The 23,866-nt window shown below is 55.8% G+C and overlaps 4 protein-coding genes across 4 annotated transcripts; all 4 read right to left on the bottom strand.

Moving 5' to 3' along the window:
* Positions 1–1,610: 1,610 nt before the first annotated feature.
* Positions 1,611–6,005, bottom strand: B0T15DRAFT_507751 (uncharacterized protein; the record flags this gene model as incomplete). Its single annotated transcript, XM_062867665.1, has 6 exons — positions 1,611–4,808; positions 4,993–5,026; positions 5,150–5,455; positions 5,608–5,680; positions 5,770–5,869; positions 5,958–6,005. The coding sequence occupies 6 exons, from the start codon at positions 6,003–6,005 to the stop codon at positions 1,611–1,613; spliced, it is 3,759 nt and encodes a 1,252-aa protein (XP_062726940.1).
* A 1,566-nt stretch (positions 6,006–7,571) lies between these two features.
* Positions 7,572–8,826, bottom strand: B0T15DRAFT_520640 (uncharacterized protein). Its single transcript, XM_062868516.1, has 3 exons — positions 8,802–8,826; positions 8,682–8,742; positions 7,572–8,578 (listed from the first exon to the last, which is right to left on the bottom strand). The coding sequence occupies exons 1-3, from the start codon at positions 8,809–8,811 to the stop codon at positions 7,990–7,992; spliced, it is 660 nt and encodes a 219-aa protein (XP_062726939.1). The 5' UTR covers positions 8,812–8,826; the 3' UTR covers positions 7,572–7,989.
* Positions 8,827–9,391: 565 nt separating this feature from the next.
* On the bottom strand, positions 9,392–10,842 carry B0T15DRAFT_489784 (uncharacterized protein; the record flags this gene model as incomplete). Its single annotated transcript, XM_062866625.1, has 4 exons — positions 9,392–9,695; positions 9,755–10,220; positions 10,287–10,351; positions 10,424–10,842. The coding sequence occupies 4 exons, from the start codon at positions 10,840–10,842 to the stop codon at positions 9,392–9,394; spliced, it is 1,254 nt and encodes a 417-aa protein (XP_062726938.1).
* Positions 10,843–20,319: 9,477 nt separating this feature from the next.
* Positions 20,320–23,590, bottom strand: B0T15DRAFT_64338 (uncharacterized protein). Its single transcript, XM_062871148.1, has 3 exons — positions 23,198–23,590; positions 21,355–23,136; positions 20,320–21,273 (listed from the first exon to the last, which is right to left on the bottom strand). Exons 1-3 carry the CDS (start codon positions 23,363–23,365, stop codon positions 20,506–20,508), a joined length of 2,718 nt encoding a protein of 905 aa, XP_062726937.1. The 5' UTR covers positions 23,366–23,590; the 3' UTR covers positions 20,320–20,505.
* Positions 23,591–23,866: the final 276 nt, after the last annotated feature.

The following is a 23,866-nucleotide window of genomic DNA, read 5'->3' as shown; positions in this document are numbered from 1 at the left end:
TTACGTCGGTCAAGCAGCTCCGACCGGGACTGAGTGGCATCCAAAGTGCCCCGACAGAACGCCTCCTGCTGGAGCCAAGTCGTCGCTCGCCCCTCACCAGCCCGCTGCTCTCCTTTGCCAGGAAGCCAGCGATCACGGCAAAGTCGATATCACACCTCCCTGGCCCAACTTTCCCCCTTGGCCGTCTCGGGGCTTGCAGTCCCTCTTGTCAAACTGCAGCCACTCGGCAGGGCAGCACCTCCAACAAACGAAAGTGCGGTCCTCGGGCCAACGAAAAACGTCCGCTGGTTGCGGGGTAGGCGTCTAGCCCTGCTACCCATTCCATTTTTAAATACCTGGCAGAGCAATGTTCTCCAAGTACCGTACATACTTGATAAGAAGGGCAGAAAGGCCAACACGGATGAATCAGAGATCCCTTTGTCTGTTCGCCTCACTGGTGGTGACTGCCGCGGACGCTCAGTCGGCAGCTAACAAGTGCGGTGGGCCAGCTAGCCAAACCTGCGACCGTCACCCACGTGTTAAGAGCCAGCTCATAAAATGAGCGCTAAACGCGACACCTCTTCTAGCTGTCTCTCAGCAAAGAAAAAAAAAGAAGGACCACGATTGACGCCGACGGCGGGCCTGAATATTTCGCTAGGTGGGAGGCAGAAACGGGGGCCGCATTACGGGCCGCAATGGAGCGGGGTTGTCGTGTGTAGGGTTGGTCTGGCTTCGCGCCGCTTTGCCGGCCTGCCTTGGTTGACGGAACAGAATCAGACAATGTCGCACGTTCGCAGCCTCATCTCCCCTCCCCGAGTGCTCCCTTCGATGCTTCGTTGGCGGCAATGATCTCACTACAGAAACGCGCCACCGAAGCCACATTGCCTTGCCAAGAATGTGCCAGTGTTTGTCACCAGAAGACTCAGATGCTTACGAAAAGGGGTCTCCCGCAGAGAAATGGACCCATGATGGAACGACCCGTCTTCCCGGACGAGATGCCAGTGTAGTGTCCGCCATCATTCAGCTCTCTTCTTCCACGTCAACGCCCAGAGTAAGGGGTACAACCTCGGTTCGTTCCATCACGCACATCCGGCCGTAGCCGCGGAAACCCCTCCCCCCCGGGATCTGCGTTGTGCTCTGCACCAGACAGGCTAGTGAGGGCCAGTAGATGGTTGGATAGTAACAACCAGCGAATCCCTGGGGTGTTTGTATGTCGTCTCGTTCTCAGATCTCCTGTGCTTCTGAGTCTCCTTCACGCACCCACCACCTGTCCTTGAGACTCCCGTAACGGAGCGCTTCGGTGTTGGAGGGGTAACCTCATCATTCGGGGTAATGTGTCTGTAGCTTGTCGCTTGTGAAGCAACCAGCTCCATCATTTGTAGCGCGGCGCTGGGGAATGGTGGTATGTATGCTTCTTGGGATATAGAGTTGCTTCGTGTTCAGCCTCGACCAGTGGCACGACCGGCATAGAGAAGCCATGGTCCTATTGGTATCAGGTCATAACAACCATATCAACCTAACCTACAATACTGCCTTCACACGCCATATCTTCCTTAGCAGGCGACAGGTTGTAGTGTAACAGCCCCAACCCAGCACAGGAGTCCGTATACCCATCATCTCCTCCATGTTATCTATTTCTTGACAAGCCTATACTTCCCCCCAACAACCTCCAACTCCCCGCTGGTGACCTTCTCCGCCAGAAAATCCTGAAGCTCCTCATTGCTCCAGGGAAACCCGTCCGCGATGCTGATCTTCATCATCATGGCCATCTGGCCCAGCGGCATAGTGGCGCTGACGTTGGTGAGCATGCCTTGGATGTAGCGCCAGTAGATCTCGCGGCGCTCCCGCTCTTTGGCGGACACGGCGGGTTTAGCGCCGGCAGCGGCTCTCAGGTCGGGGGCTTCCAGTTCGCCTGTGGCATGTTGCTGCCCCTCCTCGTCCTGAGTGGAGGCGGTAGGCACAGCGGTGGTGGTAGAAGCGGCGGGGTCGTGCAGGGTTTCGACGACGATGTAGTTGTTTTTGCTGCCCGCGACGCGGCAGAGGACGCCTTTGCCAACCCAGAAGCGCAGTGCCGCGGCGATCAGGTCTTCATCCATCTGCAACTGTTCATAAAGCTCGTCAACTGACTTCTGTACGGGCGGGGCATTCCCGTCGCCGTCGTCCTCGGTGCGCTGGAAGGCGTAGATGACAGTAGCCTCGACGGGGTTGCAGTCCGCCGTCACCGTTCGATCCCTCAACTCGAGCTCCACCCTCGCCTGGCCCAGTTGATTCAACCACGTGAGCTTGCGCCGCGACTTGACGCTCTCGTAGCCCTGTTCATACTGCGCTTGCTGCTCGACCACGGGCTGTGGGAGGAGAAAGTGCTCGCGGTCCAGGTTTGGCCAGAACAACCGTGACAGGATCCTCGCATGGTACTCCATCTCTTGCCCACGGCAGTCCGCGGCAGACTTGGCAGGCGTGGCGAGAGCGCGCGCTCTCTGTCCGGCACGCGCCTTGTGAATGGCGGTATCTACCCTCCGCGAGTCCTGCACGTCCCTGATCATGACATCACAGCTCTGCAGCGCCGCTTCGCCGAACCGGCGCTTAAGCAGGTCCAGCACGCGCAGTTCCTGGTCGAAGCGGGTCGGCTCGCTAAGTAATCGCTCCGCGACCACGGCAGAGAACTCTTTGATAAAGACTTCTTCGCTTCCTAGACCGGAGATGATCGTACCCACGACGTCCTCGCTCTTGGGCCGTTTGTAGTTGGCGCCGGCGTCAATCGGGTCGGGCACCCAGTTCATGTCGTCCCAGTCGAGATCTTCATCCAGGTCGGCGGCCATGCGCCGGTTCTGGGCCGGATCGTTCAGCAGGAGCGCGAGCTCCACCAGCTTTGTCGGCCGCCTGGAATAGTTGTCGTCGGGCGACGCTCCGTTCTCGTCCACCTGCACGCTGCTATGCAGTCGAGGTTTATCTCTCGACGTGCTGCTCGACATGGCGGGCATGGCGGCGGTTGCGAACGGCCCATTGCTCTGAGGTTTCTCTCTCGGGGACTTCGCGACCTCGTTCGCCTTCCTCGCAGCCCGTATCTCGTCGGGACTCGCAAGTAGACCGGATACCACGACACGGACGGCATCCTCGCGATGGCACAGGTACAGTTGCAGCCTCGGCTCGACATGGCTCAACAAGACCTTGCTAGGGTCGAGAGCATGCAATGTGCGGATGATGGAGATATATGTTTGCAGAATCTCGAGGGTGCTGCGGCCTGGGTGCAGGAGCCGTATCTGGAGAGAGCGCGAGAAGCTATCAGTCAGTTGTCTGCGGCGAGTTGCGGTGGTAATGGTAGCCCGCAAGTCGTCGAGTGCTGGGCGGGATGCGGGCCATGCCAGGACAATGTCGAACAGCTCCCCAATGCGTAATGCTGCGAGACGCCCCAGGGCAAGGGACTGGTATGTTTTGACATCCGCCAGAGACACCGGCAACGGCCCCTGAGGGTTCGACGAGATGCAAGCCAGGACTTCGAAACTCAGACGAGCAAAGTGATTCTCAACCCAGTCGCTGAGGGACATGATACAAGGGGATGTCGCAGACGACGGCCCGCTCCGTGATATTGTGTCCATGGCGACCGAGAACGAGCCAGGGTCTGGCGCCGACCAGACACCACCGTAGGCCCCCGTGACAAAAGCCGACATCATGAGGTCCATGACTTCAGCGAACAGGACTTGGAAGCGCTCGCCGGCCAAGCCCACGTTGTGCAACTGCTGGACCAACTCGAGCAATCGTTCCCTGGCCGCCTGCACCCTTAGGTCATCAGGCCCGGGCGCCGCCGGTCGAGGTGCTTGCCCTCCGTCTCCTTTACGCTCATCTTGGGAAGGAAATCCGAGAATGGTGCCGGCAAGGCGGGTCAGGACAGCTTTGATCGACCTCATGAGCCCCTCTGAGGCAGAATTACTGACGAGAGCATGGGTATCGCGCCGGAAGCGTGTATTAAGCAATTCTGCGTCCTTAGCCAGGCCCGGAGATGAATCAGCCAGGCGGCTGAACCCCGATAACAACTGGTTAAGGCCGTAGAAGTAAAGCCGCAGGGCCGCCTCCAGAGTCCGTATGCTGCTCATAACAGTCACCATGTGCCTCTCGTAGTGGTTTCCTTTCCTCGCGGCGTGCCAGTGGCCATTGCCTGCGCCATCATCCCTTGCCTCGCCGGCCTCATCATCACCGTCGTCGTCACCATCATCAGCAACGCACCCAGTCAAAAGGGGGATCACGTGCTGGGCAAAGTGCGCCCTCACCTGGCGGACATGCCAAGCAAGGATGTCATCTGTGCGGGTGGCACGAGGCAGCAATGTGCTGGCGTTGATGACAAGGGCGAACGCGTCGTAGAACTCGTTAGCACCAGCGTCCCCTCGTCGGCGGGAGGACTGCTGCTGCGACTCTGCGGCAAGGGTGCCGAACGAGTCGTCAGCGGTGGCGGATGAGGGCAGTGCGATGTGGGCAGTTACGACGTGCCAGGCACGGTCATAGGTCGCCTGGTCATCAACGGCCGTCGTGAGGAGTGGCGGTGCGGTTGATCCGAAAGAAGATGATTCCGGGGTCGCCCTTCGAGAGGAGGGGTGCTGGCCGGGCCTCTGGAGGCTACGTCCACGGCCGTGGTGTGTCTGCTGGGGTTGCTGCGGGTGGAGAGAATGGCCTGGCAAGGGCGCGAGGGGGTAGCCGAAGGGCTGCCCAGGGTCCGTGGACTGGCTGACGTGCGTTGTCTGGGAAGTGGACGGCGCGACGTCCGTTTGAAAGACTGACTGGAACACTCGCCGTTGCCGGTCTCTCCACTGAGAGGCAACGGCAGCCGGCATGTCGGGCTATGTCGGCTATGTCAAGACTTCCAGCTAGTTTCCCCAAGCATCGGCAATCATCTGATCCTGACCGCTGCTATGCTATAGGAGGAACCAATACTTCCTCCACTTCTCTCCTTGGCCGTCGACAGATCTGGCCGGGACAAGTCTGGCCAGTCTGTCCAGTAGGTGCCTGCCTACCAGTGCCTACCTGCCAGAGCAGACACCGAGCAATCCGGGTGGACCTGCGTGTCGATAAGGCAAGCCAAATCGAATCGGGCCCAGCGTCGACGGCGGACAGGCCGTTGGGAGATTAGCCACGGATTGGCCTGCGGCCGCTTGTGGCGTGGTTCAGTCGTGTAGAATACCCAAGGTCCTGAGCATGGATCCGAGTCCGATATCGAAATTGGAGGTTTCGTTTGCGAGCCGCGGCAATAGACGCGCCGACGGGAAGGATTCCAGCATACGACGCCTCGGTCATGCCCGGGCGACAAATCGCGGGCGCGTTCTTCCAAGCGTCTTCCAGAAGTCCCCTCCCGTTGGTCCCGGTTGAAAGCGTAGACGCGAGTGCAACCTGATGTTGCCTGCGGGCCTCATTCATGCGGCCACGCGTGCCAGTCGGCGAGGTGAGGTGGTAATCGGCGATGGAAGCTGCGGCCGTTGTGGCATCTGGGCTGCGGCTGCCGTTAGGTACCGTTACCGTTGCAATGGTAAAGTATGCCCGCAGCGGTTACGCGCCGCAGGATCCCCAAAATGCACGTGGGAACGGCCAATAAGGATGACCGTGCTTTCCTCCGAGTTGCAGGACCGGAGATGATTGCCCTACCTAATAACTGCCGTGAGCAGGCAGCCTTCCCTCGCGTTTGTGCACAGATGATATTGGATTGCAGTCCAGATAGCTGCGTTGACGCGCGCCAGCGAGCCGTTTTAGCGCGCTGTGACGAGGATCCGTCAATCGGGGTATTAAACAAGTTGCCTAAGTACATACACACATATACGGATATTGCCATCCACTTTTGGCCCCCAGCAGCCACCACATCCGACATCCGCACATTCTCCATCTCCGAAGCTGCTTCGTCTCCCCAATGCTTCAGCGCTGGCCATCCCCGGCGTTAACATACAGTAGCAACCCTTGGACATAATATTTCCTTGCTAATCCCCGTTACTGCACCTTACCTGGTCGTCGGAAAAATCACCAAAACCTCGCATCTTTTGTTCCGGCATCTCCGTGCACTATCCGTAACTGGAGGCATTTCGCGGCAGCTTTGCCATATCCGGCAAATAGCGTATTTCGCGGATACGTAAACCGATCACTAGGAATGCCTTTTATGTGCCGCTACCTAATTAAAACGGCTGACCCTCAGTGTTAACGAGAGCCCTGATCCCAAGCCACAGAAAACCACCAAGCGAGGGGTCCAAGTCCGAGACTCTGTCCATGGCCTTCTTTTCTGCAGATTCGCTGACGTGATAACTAACGTCTGTGTCATTCACGCTCATGACGATGCTACCAGAATTTCCAAAGAGCATGGGCTATTCCAGTTATTGCATCGGCCAGCCAAGCAGTACTATTCCACCAACAAGGCAGGTGCAGAAACTCTAGCCTCGGGCCTCGACTCGTCGACGAAGGACACCCTTGTACAACGCCACTGAACGCCTCGGCCCAGCTCTACTAGTCCCTTGCTCTGGGGGCATGAGAGCCCCACGAGTCCTGTCGGGTTGTGGAGGAGTTCTCTCATTGCAACAGTAACCATGGAACTGAGACAAGACCACGTGCTGCCATGTTTGCGGCGCCGACCAGTTGGTAATCTAAACGATTACCAATCGCTTCCATTGTTTTGGTGCGGCGCCGAACTTCTAGAAAACGGCCTTCCCGAGGGCACTGCTTGTTTTACCTATTTCGACGCTCTTGACGTTTCAAGTTCTGCCGCTACCTCCCGTCTTTTTTGGTGTAGCACCGTGGCATCGTAGAAATGAGTTGTCGATCGAGCCTTGGAAAGGCTGTGCGTCTGAGGCTCAAATCTCAGATACATACAGACGATCTGTGGCTGGGCAATCTGTTGCTGCCTGGGCGACCAGGGCTCTCGCTTCCGTCGAGCCATGACGTTTGGGTCGCTTGAACGTCTTTCTCCCCGCGTTGCGGCCGGTCCGGTGCAGTGGGCTTCGGCTCCGAGCAGAAGTCCGGCACGGTGATGGACAACTAGGTAGGTCACCGACTATACCCCCTTGCATTGAGATAGGGGGGAATCGTCGTCGATCGACAACAGTTCTGTAGCCGAAGAACATGACATAGACGGGGGTGCCCTGACCTGGTGCATGGTTGTAACCAGATATTTCCCTACCATCCAGTTGCATGTATAATAGCGCTCGATGCATATATCCAATAATGACATTCATCAACACCAATATTAATCCAGGCGTCCAGGCACCGTACTACATTACACACCTTAGCTTGTCTGCGTGGAGCCTAATAAGTCACCTGGTAGTAGTTACCTTACCTGTCACGTAGCAAATGTCGTCAAAGACTCTTGCATAACGTGAGGCCCGTACATGGTAGACCCGACGCCAACCACACGCATAACACGGGAAGTATGAAGAGTCGTGGCATAACACACACCTCATCTAGTGTCCACGTGTGATAGGGACTTGACTCCGTATACTACTCAATACATAAGCGAATGGGGATCCTTGGAGAAGCCGCCCCGGCCCGTCGGGATAACGCTCCGCAGGGATCGCCCAGTAAGGCCGGGGCCGCCTATACCCGGGTCTCCATACGGACTATGGACGTGGTAATGTTACAGAAAACACGTATTGGTAAATCTCACGTACATGCACAACACATGATCCCCCGCCAACCAATCGCTACTACTGGTAGGTAGGTAGTAATGCTTGTGCCTCAACACGCGGTATGTGATTTCTTGCCGTATAATTTCTGTTCGACCATGTTGATCTAGCCTTGAGATTTTGGCCAGTTCGCGGTTCGGTTTTCTGTAGCCCTGTCAGGCCACTTGCTATTTCCAGGGGGGCTGTGCCGTCCGCTTGGAAGGGAGTGTCAACCAAGACTAGCTACTGCGACACAAAAAAAGGTTAAAAGTCGCCGAGATTGTTTGAGATGGGGGGAAAATCAGTCAACAGCTTTTCCTCAGTCGTTATTGGTGAATGCCCAATTATGATTGCACCCCCAACCCATGCGGTTCGCCATGAGCCTCGCTCACGTCTTCATGGTGTGGACTCGTTGTCTCTTCATAACATCATCTGTTGCTTTGCTGTCCCATGGGTCGTTGTACTTCTGCATGGCCTCGCTAAGAATAGTCTGGCATTGAGGCTCTGTTGCGGGACGTTGAACGGTCTTGATATTCGATAGCCTCGCAACAATTCTTCTCCCCGTTAATAGCGGTTCCGTGCTATCCAGGCGGAGCCATGAAGGGGTTTCGGCTCCGCTGGGCTGAAGAAGATAGTCAATTGTGCTGATGGTGATTTTGTAAGGTAGTGAGCATACATACGTAAGGTGCGGTACATAAATGCCGCGGAAAGAGTCGGGCAAAGGGGAAGACAACTCGCAAAATGGCCACTCACCGGATACTCTTTCCCGCCTCAAGTCTTCGTCGATGCCGTAAGTGGTGGGCAACAGTCGCGTTGGCTGTAACTGGCGCCATAAGCGCCTGGGCTTCTTCCTGTATGCAAGCTTTGCATCGGACTCGGCCGCCAATAGCAGTCTACTAGACGCCGCTTCACTTGTTCGAAGTGATAATCCACACAGTGGTGGCCGCTTCGGCATGGCTCTCTGTTCATGACCTGGCCTGATATTTGTGAGCGGAGAGCCGATCCTTGTTATGATCTGAGGTCCGCCTCCATCGTTGAGGGATCTGCCGCAGGATCAATAGAAAGTAAAAGCTTACGTACCACAACCCGATGTGGGATTGGGGGAATGTGGATGGACTCATCAGACTGCCGGATAATGGAGCTTAGAACCCCACGAAGGAATTAAGCATAATGCGTCCAAGACACTCTAGGAAGACACACCGTAAAACATAACGAAGGTGACGAGAGTCTACTGCACAATTTCAAGCGGACCTAAGTTTCGGCGCTTTCAACAAGTTGAAGGCTGTGGAGAGAAAGACTCCGAGAACATTGTTCGAAGACGTCTATAAACTTTCGCCTATACATGGCGCAAAATATGATACTAGAACGAACGGGACTGATCCTGTCCCATTCCCAAATGTCCACTCATGACGCTCATGGTGCGATGATAATGATCGGAGCATTTTCCCACCCAAATGCCTGGTATTTCCTCCTCCCCTTCCGTGGATATAAAGCCCAATGCTGAACCGAGTCGAAATCTAACAGTTCAAGCCCAAACAGGGTAACCGGGACTCCTCTGACCTTACGGCTTGAAAAAAAAATTGCCCCTTTGCAAAAAAGGAAAAAAAAGTGTTGGTTGTACAGCACAACAGCCGAGGCAGAGAAGCAATGAAAATAACGGTGAAATCGTGCTATAGGTGCAACCGAGAGCGCCTCGAATCCCAGTGGAACACGTGGTGCGATGGACGTGAAGCAGCCACGATGAGTCCGAGACGGCTCGCAGTGATTTCCGCGCCACGACGGTGGTTTGATTAGTTGACGTTCTTCTTCTTGCACTTGTCGTGTAACAGATGGCCGTTTCTGGCGGTTGTCCGTGTGAATTCTGCGCCGCAGTTCGGACACGTCGCTTTTGCCGCCTGCCCCGACTTCTCCCTCTGGTGTCTGAGGAGGTTGCTGAAGGTTGAGAACTGTCGGCCGTTGCACCCGTGATCCCAGCATTGCGGTTTCGGCCGGCTATGCACAACTCTGACCTGCCCGCTTGCGTCTGGCGGTCCGGGAGGCAGAACTGGCGGGACCGAGTACATCCCAAGGTTCGGGTCCGGTACAAGGGGTCTGCTGCGCGATCTAGAGTTAGCCTTCGAGGCCCGCTGCGGGATTTTAACAATGCGACATACCCGTAGTGCGACGGCAGGCTCGGCGCCGTTGTTGGTGGGTAGCCGTAATCGGGCATGTAATGCTGCTGTGGGTACGGATTCGTGAACATGTGTGCCTGGTTCGGGTCCGGGAGTGGTGGTGAGAATGGAGGCAAGTACTGCGGTGCCGCGGGCTCAGCGAGCAATGAGATTTGTGAGGGCGCAGTCGTATAGACCGGCATGCTCGAAGCGGCCGACGTCATATCGGCCAGCGTAACAGGCGGCGAGTAGACCGAAGACGATGCGCTGTCTGTCCTCCGGCCCCGGGCTTGCAGCTTGGAATTGTGCCGGGCTTGGTCCCTCTGTCGTTTCAACTCCCGCTGTTCTGCGGTGAGCGTCCTCGGAGGACTCGACGTAACGGATCGTGTGCCGCTGGACGGTGTGAGGCTGGCATCCGACCCGTAGGAACCGAGGTCTGGGGGCATGAGGCCGTTCCCGCATTCCATGGCTGTTCCAGTAAGCACCGACCTTGCACATGCCAAGAGGTGGAAGGGAGACGAGGGTGACGGCATACCTGGCCAAGTGAAAGATTGTCTGGTGCCCATGTTGAATGCCGGGTCGTACGACACGGCGACGGCGCTACTCCCGGATGTTAGTGATCGTGCGACCATATAGCCACATGTGCATGGCCGGTTCGAGTGAGCACTCTACCTCATAGCTTCTGTCTCGACAGACGCCAGTGGAGTTGTTGAAGATGATGGCGCTCCGGGCTGGTCGTGGGCGGGTTCTACTCGGAGCAGCGGCGCGCCTTGGGCTCGTGCTTGGTTTACTTCGAACCAATCTGTCTCCGAGACTGCCGTTTCGGACGACAGGGGCGGAAAAGACTGTTGTTGGTGGTGTTGAGAGAGCGGGGTCGAGAGGAAGCCCGGTGAGTGGGACAGACTCGGACTCAAGTATGCGGATGGTGGCCTGCTGGAGGTGTATGACCCGGTCTCGAAGGATGGCGATTCGACAAGCTGCAGGTTCTGGAGGAGACCTTCTGTGGTGGACACTCCGCTGCCGGCTCGTGACCTGGGGTTGCGTGAGTAAGTGCTGCTGCTGAAGGCTTGGTCTGAGTAGGTCGGGTCCATCTTCGGAGAAGATGTCGAGTACATGGGCTGAAGTGGGTGGATTCTTGAGGACAAAGAGACTGGACAGGCATGCACATACGTTGACCGTCAGGGCTATGTCGATGCTGTGTTGTTGTCGAGGTGTCTGAGGACTTATATGAAGTGAAGAGAGCCGCTGGCGATGGACCTCTGGCGGCGTACAAGCGATCAGGTAACAAGATTTTCGACGACGCCGTAGAGCTATCTTTGGGGTACTTGAATGTCCAAGATGCACCTCAGCCTCAACAGGTCGTGGGGAAAGGCCTAGGGCCTAGCTAGCTTATAACGTTTAAGTCGAGGGCAGTACAACATCCCCACAGCGCCGTAGTGGTGCCGCCCTGCATGGGGAGGGGCCTGTTCAGGTAATAGCACCGTTGGCCAGGAGTGTGGATGGACCTGCCAGTCGCCAGGGAACATGGGATGTGTACTCTGTACAATACTGTGTAAGTGAATACTAGCAATACCACAGTAACAACAAGAGCAGGCCCCTGGCTGCACGGGGGGGGTGTCAGGTCCACTCACAGGGGTCCGGAAAGCCACCCCACCCGGCTCCATGGCTCTCTCCTTACCAAGACATGTGTTTGGGCTGCTGTCAACGGCGTACCAGGGAGCAACGCTTTCCCCTAAACGGCAACACGTTGGGTTTGGCAGACGCAGACCGGGAAGTCGGGAGACACGCACTGGCGTGAGTGCCAATGGCGGGCACGTAGGAATTGGACGCCCAAGACTCGTGTCTACCGCTGTCCCTTCTGGTGAGCTCCCATAGCATTCATTGTACTTGTACATACAATAATTATGATTGATTGCGACCTGCTCCGAGCAAACGGAACAAGAGCAGGGCCGGCGCAGCGTCGGGGGCGAAACGACCGTGGCCTCGGCTTCCTAGGCTCCAGCATTTCTCAGGCTGGCCTGTGGATAGCTGCGCCGCTCGCTGTGTTATGAAGTCAAAGAAGCCCCTGTGCCGTAGCCAAACAGGGCTGCCCGGCAAAGCTTGTGGCAGACCCCGGAAGCGGTAAGGAGCCTGTGGAAGACAGTGCTGATGAACATGGACAGCGTTTGAACCCATGTCCTAGTGTCACACGATGGCCACCCATGGCGCGGCTCACGGCCAGTCCTCCGAGATCTGCCGGAAGGAGAATTCCTACTAGACGCGCAAAGATGACCTGTCACCGGCAGCTTTCGCAAGTTTCGCTGCTTGCTCGCTTTGCGCGGCTGGCGTTTGTCGACGTGCATGGCTTTTTCGATGCCGCTCAACGCAAGCACCCTCCCTCCTCTCGCAGTAACCTGCAGGACTTTCTGAGACAGGGATGGACAGGCAGGTCCTTGACCCAACTTATTAGTCGAATAACGGGGCAGGATCGAGAGCTGCAGGGGTTAGCAAATGATGGGTTAGAGCAGGTTCCGACAGAGCTGTGAAAGTTCGGCGAACGATGGCTTCGGCCGAGGGACCTAGGGGTTTTCCAGATGAGACATCGGCGTACTGAGTCAACTTCGAAAGAATCAACCTATTGATATGTTTTGAACACTGCATTTTATATTGTTGAGCTCTGTGCATTCTTTGCGGCTTTAAGAGAGCAGAAGTCGAACTTTCACTCGGCGAGTGGGGCTCGAAGGCCAGCCGGAGGCAGGCCCGCTCACAGACGCGAACAGATAATTGGAGGCAGGCGATTCGAGTAGATGAAGGATCCAAAACCCTGCACTCGGGTCGGTCTTTCCCCGCTTAACTCCATAACTCCTTATCTTATCGTGGAGCGTGGCCATCGCGCTGATCCACTGCAAGTGCTCTGGTCATAGCTGATGGTGGCAGTTATCAGCACAGACCACTTAGGTATTGTCAACAAGCGAGGAGGTGTGGATGCGGTGATCTCGCAAACGAGGCCCGCGCATGTCTAGGCAGTTGCCCGACAGACACAGCTGGACCGCATATTTGTTTGAGGGTCTATTTTATGTAGTGTACGTTGATACCTTCGCGGCTCAAGCGATGAGGACAATCCTATACGGATCCGTACGACGCTGCGAAGCGACAATGTGAAGTTGCAGTTCCTACCCTGAGGGCGCATCTGCTGCGAAACCGGTGCCGCCCCGCGCAACATGAAGGGGGCGGGCGTTGGTGTACCTATGTATTGCGGCGTTGGGCCTTCTTTAACTGTTCTGGAAGCTCTCGCGCCGCTGTCAGGACCCGGCACAGTGCACCGAAGTCTGCTCATTCGCGGCGCTCTACCACCACATACTACGTGTACGTTATCCACTATTCAGTCTCTGGGTAACGATGTGGACTGATCTCCAACCTCGCGTCAAACATGGGAGACATTCGATATTATACAGTAAACTGGCAGAAGAGTTGAGAGCTGAAGAATCGTCACTGGAGAATGACGGAGTCCCTCGCGAATATCCGACGTCGACGATTGGTTGCGGAACGTCGTCCGTACAGGGCTGCTTCTCAAGCAGCGCCTCCACGTCCTCTGCGATCGCAGACCCACAGCTCTCCAAGAAGACCGAGATACGCTCGACCTGCCTAATACGGAACCCCTGCAGACTTCTAAACTTTGCTCCGCTCTGCGCACTACGAAGTACACTAGGTACACTAGTGTCGTGTACATAGTCGAAGCTACGGTCAAGCATCTTCTGCGTAGGCTCCGAAGGGACTCTTGCGTCCTTAGGTTGCTTGCTGCGCAGCGTCCTGGACAGATTCACCAGATCTCTCGTGGATAGTAGCGATAGTAGAGCTGTCCTTTCTGAAACGGCCCAATGACTGCAGGAGCGCTAGCTTCATTTGAGGTGCCTCCGGTAGCGCCGGCGCTTGCGGTCATTGTTTATTGTTCCTTCCGCCGTGTTGGGGGCCACGAGTCCACGACGACCACGCGGCGGCCTTGCCAGATGGAGATTGGTCTTGTGGACGGGGCACCCGGACTTTCCCACAGAGGTATCTGTAGTGTATGGAAGATTTACCTCACAATGGATATGATATTCACGGCGGCGAGGAACTTGTTCCCGCTTGCGCTGAAGAAACCAGTTAGCCGCGTTGCCGATATCCGCTCCGAATCCCGCTAATTGCACACTTGCCTGCGCTACACTCCCCAATCTCACGTCCACCACCCTCAGTATCGTTATCAACCGCATCACAGCATCAGAGCACTACCCTAAGGACCAATGTCCTCAGGATTCAACATTCCAGAACCTAACAAGCTTATTCTAGGAGAAGAATTATTAGAGTGCACTGGCTAATGTTAACATTGAACGAACGGTCTATACTGGCAACACTAAGCTACTAGTATTCGACGTGTAGTGCTATTGTAGATGTACACTACAATATGAAACTACCTTACGAAATGGCCGTTCCTTGGAGAATTATTCGTATGTAATTAGCATTCGCAAAACAGCATAGCGAACCTTAGGCGTCCCAAGCGCGAAGTGTGGCCGGCATTGCAACACCTACTCTTTCCCCTTCTGCACCTAACGCAGTCTAGTACATAGTAGTAGGTATCAGATGGCGAGGTTGCAAGCCACTGTGCCATGTGCCGTGCACTTCAACGTCATTCCCGACTCCGGCCCCCCAGACCGTGCTGCCGGGTACATGAAACTTCTCCTTTGGATAGACAGGATACCAGAACCGAGCTGAGCTGTCCATTCCGTCCAACTCTCCCCGCTCAGGGGTGTCGGTAGTTAACGACTGGTGTGGCTTAATGAGCCTTCGGCCAGGGCTTAGACGAACCTCAGCCGATTAGTGGAGTAGACAGGCTGGGCAGGGACCACAGCTCTTCTGTTTAGCCTTCTTTTTATTTTGCTGCCTGGTAGCAATCTCCGGTCCAGTGCACCGCGTATCGCCCCACCCACATCCCGTAGCAGATCTCAGAAATCGGGCTTAGCACGGGCCCGGCAGACTGCAACATCGCGGACGGTGAGAGCCCAAGATTTGGAATTATAGCCGCGACGGCACAGCTGGTGTGCCGATTTGTCTCGAAACGAGACCTACGCCGTCAAAGTCGACGGCGGCGGAGCGACTAAGAGGACGGGGAACATCGCTATTGCCGACGGTTGACGACCTCCAAAGGATAATGCCGGCCCTTCATGGGCTGTCTGCTATGATCGCGTCTGGCCTCTGGTGTATAGTCCGTCTGTCCGCTCGGCTTGGATTTCCCTCTGCGGCATCTAGCTGCATGGCGCCTGCGCAGGTGTGCGTTGGCGTCGCATGCTCCGTGCAGTGGCTGCGGTCTGGCGGCTAACCAGTCCAATGGCGGCTTCTCCAAGCAGATTCGGGATTCAAGTTAGGCTCTAGTTCGGTGGGAGTACCATAGTAGGGAGCTGAATGACACCACGCAAACGCCAAACGCGGATATTGCAGCCGCGTGGCGCTAGTCTCAGATGTTATCGCCCACTCGAATCAAACGCGCGAATCACGGCAGCTGGAGGAGGAGGAGTCCAACTACCGGCTTGGGCATCATGCTGTGAATCATTCAATGATGAATATCCAGCACACATGTGTGGTCAGCCATTGGCGGTGAGCGCTCGCGAATGTCCCCACATGATTACCCAGCAAACAGCTCAACAGCGGGGAAAAGGAAGTACCCTGCAGCGAAGGTACTCCGTCATGATGGCGACGGGGTTCTAGTTGTGGCTTCCGAAAATCCCGTTGCCAAGCCTGCCAAGGTAAGCATGCTGTGGGGGCCATTTTCTCGAAGACCCTTGCCTGCCGGGACAGGTATGGCGTGGAAAACCATGTAATTGTTCCGATTGGGCCCGACCCCGCCGGTCGGAGAGCCGTCGAGGTTCGCAGCGATCGAAGAGCTTCCCCCGGGCCCGAATCGATCTCGGGCCCGGACGCCACAAGCCCGGCACCCTGGTCACGGAGAGAATGGCCGCATCGGTTGGCGAGTGATGAGATTGCTTCACTGACAAATAAAAAGAGCATGGAGACATTCGCATTCCATTACTTCCCCTTGCATACACTACCTTACACTAGACCTCTTCGGCTGGACTATTCTACGCAACTGACGCTTCGTCATTTTGGACGCATGACCTAACCGAGTAACGTTATGCTTATAACAAGAGTTCTCGAGCGGCTTTTGTCATCCAGTATCCCACACAATATTCATCTATCGATAACCAAGACGTTCAACTAAATTTACTAAACTGTGAAACTCCGACCGACCGATTACCTAGACCACATAGGAAAGTCGTGGCAAATTGCCCAGTGTCATTCCTCCCATGCTTGCAGTGCCGCAAAGCTGCATTCAGGATGATACGTGCGCATACTTCTAGAAACCACAAGCGTCTCTTCTCTCCCCGAGACGAATGTCCGGACAGAGGCAGTATTTGCCGCGGTAATCGCACTAGACTAAAGCCGTCTCGTCTCAGGTGGACTAGGTATGCCCCATGGCCAATTTTGCACTACCGACCTTAGGTAGGCTGGGCAATTACGTGCTCATTGTCGAGACGCCTGTTGGCTTCATCGACTCCCTTCTCTTGTTTACCTAAGTAGGTACCTGATCTGAACGTTGCCCATCTATTGCTAGAGTATCTCGGAGTGATTCTCCGTCCTTCTAGACAAGCCCATCAGAATTCAACTAACGGGCATGGCACCCGTCGTACAGCGTCCACTCATAGCCCTCGATAGCTCGGATTTTGGCCGGTTCCGAACCTTCAAGGGCTTACCTAACTAAGGTAACTTGTGTGGGTGCACGCGGGGAGACGCATCTCCTACATGTAGGTGTGTACTACTCTGTGAGCTGTCAGCACCAGCCCTACGGGGTCCCACGCTACCCGCCTGACGCTCCCGCTGAGATCATCCGGTGTGCTGTGTTACTGTGCATATTAACGCAGCAGGTAAATCGACGTTTTGGCGATGCCTTGCTACGTCACCGGCGACCCTGAGTCCGAGATGCCAAGTCCCCGACTCCGAAGCGGAGATTAGGTGCTCCCGCCCATGGTTCAGTCGGGGTTTACACTAGCTACTCGGATTTTGCATCGGTATAGTCTATAGAGTATATATGCCTTCACAGCTCAGCTCGGAGAGGAGCAACTAACTGGCTGGGAAAAGATGACAGGGTCACAGAGCGGTGAGTATCACCAGAAGCGTTGATCTTGTCCAAGCACGTCACCCAAGCTTGTACTACTGTACCTGCGTGAACTGGGGGGAGAAGCGCCAGCAGAAGATCAATAAAGCTTACCTCCGTACATGTATATATGTACAATACATGTATAGATATACGGAACTCAGTGCTGTCACAGCTATGCACGTGTACTTGTATTGTACATACATACCACGATATGTCTCTATGCAAAGCCCGAAGATCAGGGCGCTGTCGGCACTCAGCCCTACGAGATCAACGAACAGGAAGACCATGTTCAACAACTCTGGCTCCGGCTCTAACTCACCGTCTTTATCAACGCCATAACCCCTTTGCTACCTGCTATGTAGACGTAGTGCTATGTTGCTTTCGGTAGGGCTGGGATGACGGTGCATCACCGCAACCGGCCAAGGACACCAGCACTGGACACGGCTCTTACTGCCTTCTCACAGTACCTATCCCAACGCGGATGGGAGTGCAGCCATCGTCTACCGGCCACTCCGTCGGGGTTCTCAGGGAATTCCGCGAGATCTTCCGTGACTGGGTGACGGTACCTTGGTACGCCAGATCAACAGAACATCCAAAACGCATGCCGTAGTCCAGCCCCCTAATGATGAAACTCGTTCGTGGCCACTGTGTAGTAGCCCACCCAGCTGGATGTCGATACAAGACCATGTAACATTGGTGGCCCGCTCGCCGATTCGACCCAGAAATGGCAGGTCAGTTTGAGCGGTCCATTCCCTGGGCTCTGGAGATGTCCTGTAGTTCACGGGTTGAGATTGGCGGAGGTTGGGAGGTGCGGATTCACATCGGGGGGGCACAGCTCGCCTCAGACTACCTCGTGTTGTCAAGAAGGAAAGGTGCCGCAATATCCAAAGCATGATCGAAGAGCCTGAGACAACAACCTCCGGGGCCCCAGTCTATTCGAAGTGGTCGGCGACGGGACCCCGGTCTATTCGAAGTGGTCGGCGACGGGAGCCGAGGGCTCCGTTCTCCGGCGTCCGTGTGGCAAGGAGAGGCGCGATGATAGCTTCGCCGTCGCGGGCCGCGGCATTTGGTTTGCCGACACGGCGAAGTCCAGTCGTCTACTGTGGACTGGTGTAGATCGCAACGGGTCCAGTCCCTCCGGGTCGCTTCCAGGTGGCGCTCATGGCTGTCGAGTCGAGCGAGTCTCTGGGGTCGCGAGAACCGTTGCGTGGGTTCGAATCCTTTGAAGGGAAGGATTCGGGACCCATGCCCCCCACTCGCCCTTCGGGGTCCATTCGTTCGGGGTGCATTCGGTACGCGTGGATAATGAATGTGCCACTCACATTAAACACCTGGGCGAGCCAAGGCAAATCGGAGGGTTAATGAACCCGGTCATGGTCGGGGGGGCACGTAACTACGAGTTTCTAGTTAGTCTGTACTTGACCATGTATAGTTCGGGGGGGCAATACTGGTTGTCAATCATATTCCGCAGAATCTGGCAGTTCTCGGCCCTAGCCAGATGTTTAATGATCCTCATGGCCTCTGTTTTGCTCCACGCAGCCTAGGCGAGGCGATGGCCTCCTATTTTCAGAAAGCTACAGACCGGGGCCGGGTATCCCGGCAGCGGAAAGGCGGCTGCGGTCTCTGGGCTATTCTGAGGCCCGGTCGAGGTAAGTCCGCTCAGCTCCTGCCTGACGACGACTATGGTGTTCTGTGCCGCTCCCATTGTCTTGAACTTCCGGGTAGTAGAATAGAGTATGTACGTACTGGGGTTGTCTGAGCACGTTAGGGTGAGACCCCAGTCACGTTTCGCATCGTCCTCCCGTCACGACTACTGTACGTACCTTCAACCTTGCGTCCCCCCTTTTGTCCATGGTAACATCGGCCGCCGGAACAGGACGGTGGTCAAACTTTCTCTGACGTGCCGTGCCCCTGCCTGGGCGAGGGTAGTGTCGACGTCGACATGCCAATCTGTGAGCCGTCTACTGACAATCACTAGTACCAGCGCATGTTTCCCGAGAGACAATAACTAGGTATGCTGGGGGAGAGGGGAAGGGGGGGGGGCGTCCAAGTCGAAAAGGCTGCGGCCAGAGAAGTGCTTGCGTGAAGACTTTGGTGATACTTGGACACTGCGCGTTGAGGCGATGAGTAGAACACCAAGACGGACACTGCTACAATTCGTTAACTGTGACCAGGCAGACGACTAGGTAGGTAGTATTCCACTACATTGGAACTGCACTTCACGAAGCATGTCACTAAGCCAATTCGAGTTGGGCCATCAATACTGGTGCCTGCCGACACTACGATGGAGATCAGCTTGTGTACAAACATAGTACGGAATATGCGGCTGTAGACCATAGAATAGACAAACCAAAGTGTCCATCGTCAGTGTCGTCGATGTCCGCGATCGGCAAAAACAAACCTTGCCTGCGGCTGTGTAAAACACTTCTGCGCCCGTCGGGTGTCATGGTGACTGTGGTGAATGGTGATGATGTTTGCTAATAGAGACCAGGGTTACTGTTATGCCTACCGTACCTCCAGGTCTGGCCACCCTCAGGGGGGTAGAGGGTGGTTGATGCAGATGTAATTTATAAATCATGCTTTCAGGTTGAACATGACAGTGAACTTTGTGCTGCCCTTAAAACGGCAAGCACGACCCGGGCCCAGGGGCCATCTACTGCAACGAGTCACGGGTCTAGTACTGGTCAGTACGACCAATCCTTCTCATACAGAACTTCATTGCTCGACTTAGTCACCCATGATACTGGAACGCCCTGCAGGTTCAAGCGGCACTCGTTGGCAGAAATGAAACTGCCCTTCCGTTTGTTTGGGGAGGTTATGACCTGTGGCCGAGACCACTTTCGGCGGCCCCTGGATAGAGTTTGCCAGGCCGGCATGGCAAACAAAGCCCCAGTGGCAAACTTGACACGAATGCTTCGTTCTAAGGCCAGGAGAAGCTTGAATCCCTCCTCCTGGAAATGGAGGCCATGATCAGGAGAGAGTTGCACTGTAGAGTAGTAGTACGACCAGTATCTGGGGCTCACACATGAAAGTCTGATCCAAGAGGACATCCAGCGTGGTGGCGCGTTCATGCGGAGTTGCTCTACTACTCCTACCACTCTACTTTCCAGCATCTCTCCTCAAGGACACAACAAGTTACACAGCAGTGACTTGGTTTTCTCGTCGTAGCCGTGGACCCGCAACCACGATTGCCGTATCCCACCATTCACGTGAGTGAAGGACAGGATTTCGTATCAACAGCAACAACCTGGAAGGTCTTGTAGCTCCTCGAATTAACGAGCCCCATCCGAATTAGGTATTGTACACACCTTGGTAGTCGGTCGCGCAGGCACTCTCACTCTCGCCCGACTCGGACTTCAGCACGGCATGAGCAACCTCAACACCCATCCCCTTACGGAGAACCCCAACATGAATGTTGCATCAAAGGATGCAGCTTCGGAACGGTATGAAAAGCCAGCTAGTTGTATGATATGGTATGATCGCTATCCGCTGTCCCCGCTGTCCCCGCATTCATTCCGTCTCACTGAGCGCCAAAAGCAAAGTCCCTGCCTGAGCCAAACCGAAAAGCCTCTTCCCGAAGCCTCCCCCATTACAGTCTCCCATGCCTAGCCCTGAAAATAGCGACCTTGTCATCATAAAAGAGGATCTCCCTCAACTTCAGCTTGATCCCCCCCTTCCCCGGCTCGACAAACCCGTCATCTTCCTCATCCTCAGTTCCACCATCACTCTCCTCCTCCTCCTGCTCCTCCTCTTCGTCATCTTCCTCATCCTGCTCCTCGCCCGCTTCTGCTCCGGCCTCGGCTTCCATAGCAGCATCGGGCTCGCCATTACTTTGTGTCTCACTATGCTCGTCGGCATCCGTCGACGGTGTACCCTCATGGTCCTCACTGTCGCTAAACGCGTCCTCCGCCTCGCCGTCGGCACCCCCGCCGTTCTCGGCATGCGGTTCGTCGTTGGAGTCACTGTCCCACTCTAGCTCCTCGGAAAGATCCGCAGCATCTTCTATGTCAGCACCACCACCATTCGCAACAACCCCATTCGCCACACTGCCAATTGCATTCGGCAAGGTCGGCGTAATCGGCGTCGTCGCACCGCTGCTACCGGCCCCGTTGCCGGTGGAACTGCCACCGGTGCCAGCCTCGCGTGACTCAAGTAGCTCGAAGCACTTCGAGCCGATACCGATATAGCATAGGCGGATTTCAGGACAGAGGGTAATGATGTCCACAATCTGACTAGCAAGCTCCTTTGGATCGAACCAGCCTTGCGGACACTCGGGCGGGGAGGGGTAGTCGGCCAAGTGGGGAATATTGATGGAGCGGAGCTGGGGCGCGTTGCGTAGGCGTTGCAGGAAAGGGTGCTGGTGATTGTCAGTACACAGCACAACGAGAAATACATGGTACACGCAGGGCCTGGGAAACGGGGTGCAATAAGTACTGACCCAATCTTTGTACTCCACCGAGACGGCCAGTTCGCGCAGGTTGGCCATCCGGCCGCTCGTGATATACTGCATGACATCTGTCGTGAGAGCCCACTGGCGCCAGCGGGTGCTCTCGACGGCCAGCTTGGAAGAGCTATCCAGGAGCAGCTTACGCAAGCTTGCAGAGTGTCTTTTGATGGCCCCCTTGAAGATGGTATCGAGAGGTATCGGGGGACTCGCCCGCTTACGATCCTGTAAGAACAGGACCTCGAGCGAGTTCGGGGCAAGGGTTTCCTTGATAAGCGTGACCAGAGAGGGCGGAGCCATGTCTGCGTGAATAGCCTTGAGTGCGAGGTGGTACTGTAGAGGGGTATCTGGAGGGAACGGTTTGTCGCGGGACGAGCTGCCAGGGGTTGTGCCAAAGGGCGTAGGTTGAAACTGTTTGCGCAGCATCTTCCAGAGGTTATCATGTTGGGCGCAGTCAAGCAGCGTAAGGTCCGTCAATACAGACCAGTCGATGGCATATCTGCAGACTTGCAGCGACAGAGCGACCCGTTCGAGCTCCAAAGTTTGGAGCTTCAGCTTCCCCTCGAGCCTCTTCCTGCCACAGCCGTTGGGCTGGTTAGTCTTCGACGCCTTGCTTGGACCCCTTGTCGACACACCGTTTTGCGAGGGCGTTCCAGCGTCATCATCCTTTTGGATGTCTGCTTCATCCTTGGAGGATGACGACGAGGCTCCGTTCACCTGATTATGAGCCGGTATAGCTGACGAAGGGCTGCCCTCGGCGACGGAAGCAGCCGTGGCCGGCTTCTCCTTGGATTTACGTTTCCGGATGTCGTATATCCTGCCAACCAGCACGCCGAGCACGCCGCCTAGACGCCTATCACCGATCGTGCTCTCCCCCGGCCAGCGTGCCCGGTGATCTACCTGCTTCAGACCAGGGCCATCCCAAGTTTGTGCAAAGGCCTTGCCCGCCGCCTTGGGCGAAATGCTTACCCTGAGTTCCCGGAGGGTATCCTTCGAGCGCTCGATGAGCACCGCCATTTCGTCCAGGTAGCCGATCTCGTCGATGTCCAAGACGCTCAGGCTTTTGAGCGGAGGCAAAACACTAAAGGTGGGGTATTCACAATGATACTCTGAGTACCGCACTGGAGGCCGCGGAGGCGGATGGCTCGCATTTGGCGGGAGCATAATCCCCACGGGGGTAAGCTGGCTGCCGGGAGGAACAAGTGCAGTGCCGTTCGGGATATTGTTGGGATTCGACGGCACCGACTTTTCGGAGTTCTCGGAATTGTCGTGCCATCGCACCCATACGCGGCTCAGCTTGCACTCGTTATCTGGCTGGTCGCCTAACGACGCCAGGGACTCGAATACTCGAGAGAGCACGCCTGTGGGCATATCCCAGACGAAAGTCTCGAGGTTCCTCATCCTCGCAACGGCGCTGGCCACGAGTGTACCAAGCATCTTGCCGCTCTCTTTTGAAATCATGTACTCGGCCACCCAGTCCTTCGGCCCATTCCCCAGGGAGAACTTTTTGGTGTACTTGGCATAGTCGTTGTCGCCGAGCTTGCACGGCTGCTGCGAGTTTGGACCGAAGCGCTTGCGCACAGTGCGCGCAAATGCGCTCCCCAGGCAGAGGGTGGACAAACCGTAAGTAAGAGCATCGACGCTCTTGGAATCGGTAGCCTCAAGCTGCCCGTCTGGCCATACGATGTCAAAGCGAGAGTAGATGAGCGGAATGGCGATGTTATACAGAGCCGTGTTGGTCAGAGCCAGGGCTGTCAGGTCATTTGTATGCGTTATCTGAAATGCATCACGGTCAGCAGGCACTCCAGGATGCCATGGTGGTGCAGCTTTCACATGCCTCTTTTGCGATCAGCTGCAGGATGTCGACAGGGAGTTCGAGCAGAGTCAGAGGGCGTTTGCGCTCATTGATTGCCCGACATTTTCGAGATCTCTCCTTCACAATCTTCAAAACGACTGCGCTTGCCTCCTCTCCAGCTGAGCCGGCGACGCCATTTTGGGAGTCCATGGCGGAGCCCAAGTGTCGCTCAGGTCATGCGAGCAAGGCGCATGCCCAACCAAGCAGCATACCCTGCGGGAAGATTGCGACTGGGGGAAACTGCAGGTTCCAAATGGAATGTTAACAAAGAATTAGCCGCGATCGCGTCGGGCTTTGGACGTGGAGCTGTAGACTGTTTCCGGCCGCTATGCTTAACGCGCTGTCGCTGAGGTATGGGAGTGGATGTGGGGGATTGCTTTTTGGAATGCTGGCCGAGGGCCTTAGATTGCTGCTTTGAAAGGGCGCCAGGAAAAGTTGAGCGTCTCGCCTGATGGGACCTCGTGGCCCAGAATATGGCTATGACTGATTAATTTGAAGAGATTGTAACATATCAATGCCGTGAGGAGGTGGTTGTTCTGGTCGATACCAGTGTTTCCACATGCAATCGGCGAGTTGAGAGCTGGAAGTTGTGAAGATCCATTATGGGTGGAGTCGAGCGGAGTCAGCTGCGGATAGAGCCGCCAGTTGCCA

Source organism: Chaetomium strumarium (assembly GCF_033439665.1).
Source record: "Chaetomium strumarium strain CBS 333.67 chromosome Unknown B0T15scaffold_1, whole genome shotgun sequence".
NCBI classification, from domain to species: Eukaryota; Fungi; Ascomycota; class Sordariomycetes; order Sordariales; family Chaetomiaceae; genus Chaetomium; species Chaetomium strumarium.
This window is presented reverse-complemented; position numbering and strand designations above follow the sequence as displayed.